Source organism: Sprattus sprattus (assembly GCF_963457725.1).
Source record: "Sprattus sprattus genome assembly, chromosome: 5".
Taxonomy (NCBI): domain Eukaryota; kingdom Metazoa; phylum Chordata; class Actinopteri; order Clupeiformes; family Clupeidae; genus Sprattus; species Sprattus sprattus.
Genome location: NC_137924.1, coordinates 17,566,639 through 17,570,881, shown reverse-complemented (window position 1 = coordinate 17,570,881; position 4,243 = coordinate 17,566,639). Strand labels below are relative to the sequence as shown.

At 45.2% G+C, this 4,243-nt stretch overlaps 1 protein-coding gene across 1 annotated transcript; it reads right to left on the bottom strand.

Moving 5' to 3' along the window:
- Positions 1–235: 235 nt before the first annotated feature.
- On the bottom strand, positions 236–1,267 carry LOC308365435 (G-protein coupled receptor 183; the record flags this gene model as incomplete). The annotated part of the gene is made up of 1 exon (XM_080838854.1): positions 236–1,267. The coding sequence occupies one exon, from the start codon at positions 1,265–1,267 to the stop codon at positions 236–238; it is 1,032 nt and encodes a 343-aa protein (XP_080694980.1).
- Positions 1,268–4,243: the final 2,976 nt, after the last annotated feature.

Genomic DNA, 4,243 nt, shown 5'->3' with positions numbered 1-4,243 from the left:
TAACATAATAAGTAGTACGTGACTGTTCAGTCAATGTAACAATTAACATGCAGTCCACAGCATGATCACGTCTGACTGTACTTTCCCAGTATTTCACATGAATATAACTAGATCACTACAGCTTGATATCACCACAACACAGTCTAGCCATAGATACATCCTATAGAGAACTAAATGGCAACAAAATTGCCACGGCAAGCTACTTCTGTCACAAGTCACATGTGTTGGCGGTCGTTCATGTATTACTGCTGCTGTTCTCGGGCTCGCTCTTTAGGTTGGAGGTGGCCATGGTGGTGGATAGCAGGCGCAGCTTGAAGAAGCTCACCACCCGCCGCTTGTACGTCTTGATGGCGAAGAAGTAGATGACTGGGTCCAGGCAGCAGTTGAGGTTCATGAGTGACACGGTCACCTGCAGCGCCATCTTGAAGGCCTTGAGGTCATCGCAGGAGGGCGTGGCCAGCAGGTTGCGCACCATGAACTGGATGATGGTGATGTGGTAGGGGCTGAAGCACACCAGGAAGGTGCCTAGGATGACCAAGATGATGCTTTTTGCCCGGCCGCTGCGGCCTGAGCGGTCCGTGACCGAACTGTGGCGGGCGGTCCGGGACAGCTTGAGGCTGATGCGGCTGTAGCAGAAGAGGATGAGCCCCAGGGGGAAGCAGAAGCCAATGCCGCAGGCCAGCAGGAGGAGGTAAGGCAGCATGGGCGACGCCTTCAGATTGAAGTACTCCATGCAGGTGTAGCGGTCCTGGGTCTTCTGGACCATCTGCCTGAAGAGCAAAGGCGCCGTCTCCAGGAAGACTATGGCCCACACCAGGCAGCAGACACGCCGGGCCGTCTGCACCTTCCTCAGGCCCCTGTAGCGGTGCGGGTGCACCATGGCCAGGTAGCGGTCCAGGCTGATGCAGGTCATGAAGGCGATGCCCGCATAGGTGTTGGAGTAGAAGAGCACGGCGGTGACGCGGCACAGCGCTTCGCCAAACGGCCAATCAAACTCGCGGATGTAGTAGGTGATGCGTCCGGGCAGCGCCAAGGTGAAGAGGGCGTCGGACACGGCCAGGTTCACCAGGTAGACGGAGGTGGTGTTGAGCTTCTTGCGGGACTGGCAGGTGATGAAGAGCACCAGGCTGTTGCCCAGGAGACTGATGAGGAAGACAATGGTGTAGAAGATGGGGAAGATGATGTGAGCCACCTCCTTGTAGATGAAAACATCACAGGTTAGGTTGGAGTTCATGGAGACGGTGGCCAATGGTGCTGAAGTCTGCATCGTGCTGAAATACCTGGCGCAAATAAGACGTAAAGGTTCAACACAAATCACATGTGTTTGGGCTCAATTGGGATCAATTCCTCAACACAAGTAAAATAAAGACTTAGATTGGCAAAAAGAAGAATGTAAGGACTTTGAACAACAACAACATCAACAATATTAGTAGTAAATAAAGTAAGCAGGTATTACAAAACCCATGGTTAAATCAATCACAAAACTTAAGCCTGCCAAATATGTCCACTACCTTGGAGTGAATCATGTTAAAGGAAGTTCATCTAGGACTCTAAAACATCCATAATTATGCCTTTATAAGAGCCCACCACCCCCCTCTCCATAAGACTGCTTACCAGTACAGTAGGACTTTCCCCTGGCTTGTTTGGCAGAGAAGTGAGCTGCGTGTGAGTATGAGTTGATCTCATAGTTGTTGAGAAATGTGACGGGGAGTTGACACCCCCTTACACCAAACAGGTTCCTGCCTATGGAACATGGTGGTTTCTCACAGAGGTGCTTTTACTCAAACAGATTTCATCATATAAATGACATTTAGCCCTGACCACAGATGGGTTACTCACATGACTGGTGAAGCTAGTTGTTTTTAATTATTTTGTTGTTATTTCACTGTTTGGAGAGGAGCAAAGGCTTCTGCTATTATTGGAGATAGTGCTGATGGCCAGTGTGTGTGTGTGTAAAATACAAGCTGCTGGTGTGTGTTGGTTGTTATTATTTTATTTTTTTTTGCAGAATGGATTCTCAAGAAGTTCTTCTAAGAGTTCTGTTAGGCAATCGGACTGTGTTGCCTGCTATTGCCTAAGAGTTTCAAAACCCTTAGTTTTTTTTACTTGTGGAAGCAGTGACCTATTTATTTTTTATCAGTCAGGAAGCTGAGGTGAAGGTGCTCACACACACACACACACACACACGCACCCACATGCCCACAGGGCCAGGTATGAGGATTGTATGGATTTTAATAATCAGCACACTTTATTTGTATACCGTCCAAATGTACATTATTTAAAATCTATCAAAAACAAAAAAAAGGAAATGGATGTGATCACAGACGGTGAGATGATTGTAAAGGTGGTTCTAATTCAGGATCCTTAAGTGCGGTGCAATGATGCTCTGACAAAAGATGGTGGTGTGATAGTTCAGGTGGTGGTTTTACTTGGGCTTCAAAGAAAAAGAAAAAAATATTTAACCATTTATTCGTGTTATAGTTATACACAGTGTTGTCACCGTGCTCTTAAAATGTTAAAGGAATGCATACTGCATAGGGAAAGTGGGAAATGTTGTGTCAACATTATGGCTGAAAAATAAAAAATGAGAAAGAAGAAATTTGTGCTCCACAGGGCAATATAGTGGTTCCACTGTGTGTGCAGTGGGGAAATGTCTCCATCTAGTGATCATAAGCGTCCTAGCACAAAACATTTTCACATTGGTTGTGTGATTTCAGTGGAAATGACTGTCTATTACTTGCTGATGTAAGAAAAGCATCTGGGGTGTAGATAAACTAATTCATGAGTTGACAATGAAATGTGGTGCAAACGGTAGCATCCCAGCCACGTATGGGTCCAAGTGTCCAGAGGGACCCAGGTTTGCTGATCCCACTCCCAATATCTCTCTCCGACTCATCCCCTGTCACACCTCACTAGCCTTTCCAAGTATAAACGTAAATGAAAAAAATGGACACGCTGAAATAAAAAAAAGTGTTGATATAAAGTGTAATCTCAATATCAAATAGCATGCAGTTGGCCACATCAGCTTTTGTTTGTTGGGCTACATTATCATTCCTGTCTTGGAATCATGTCAAGTCTGTAAATAGCCATGGTGCAAAGACAACTGCACTCACCTACTACTGTTTTAATGGGTGGCAGTCGGATACGGTTCTTTTTGAGTTTTTGATGGTTCTTCAGTTCTCTGAGGTAACCATATTCTCATGAATCAAACACATACTTTGGTGGTGGTGAGCGTGTGCGTACCACTAAAGCATCCATCACTGGGCTGACCTTGTTTGGCTTCTCCCTTAACCAGCTACTGCAGCTGGTGCGGTCCATGTAATCTAATTGGAACGGAAGGCGCTGGACTGGCGAAAGGTCACTAACCGTCACTAGTCACATGCCGTTACGATACAACTCACTTAGGTCTCAACACAAGAACCATGTCGACAGTGTCACCTGTGACTTAATACCCTGCACGGTCAGATTTCACGCTCCATTAATCCGGTGCACAGAGTTAAAAGATCTCTTCACCTTTTCTCTGAGCTGCAAAAAGAAACGACAGTTATTTTGTGCGCTTTGGGGGGAGTCCCGTTGCTCATGTCAAGGAGATTTGTCAAAACCTCCAAGTACTACACTACAGAGGAACAGTGGGATAGTGAATGAACTCCACTGTCGGCAATGGTTAAATTAAGATGCAAAAATGTTGTTGATGACTTTGATATTCAAACTCACTCACTCAAATTCACACACGATTCTTGTTCCAAGAAAACAGCTTAGAAAGTCCCTAGAAATGTGCATCAGTGTGCAGCACTCTTGCTGCCACATATATCCTGTGCAACATAGCTAAAACTTGTACATAATAGAAAAAAATGATCTTTGTGAGTAATTGTGGTTGATGGGTAAAGCTACACCTGCGTGCCACTGTAAAGGTCTACCACAACATTGAATGTGACTTACCAAAACTCAAACTAACAACCCCACAAAGTCATATGCAGACACAGATTTATTGGATTTTAGAAACATTTTTTTTGGGTGAAGGATTTTTCTTGACAGTATCTCAGGATAGTATCATATCGTGGCTATATCCACAGACTTTGCAAACACACTAATGTTGTCAACGTGGCTATATCCACAGACTTTACAAACACACACACACACACACACACACACACACACAAAATCTTCCGCAAATAACATTCTACCACTACAGAGGGGCCAGTAACACACACTCTCACAGTGCCCATGAAGCACACACAGCCAA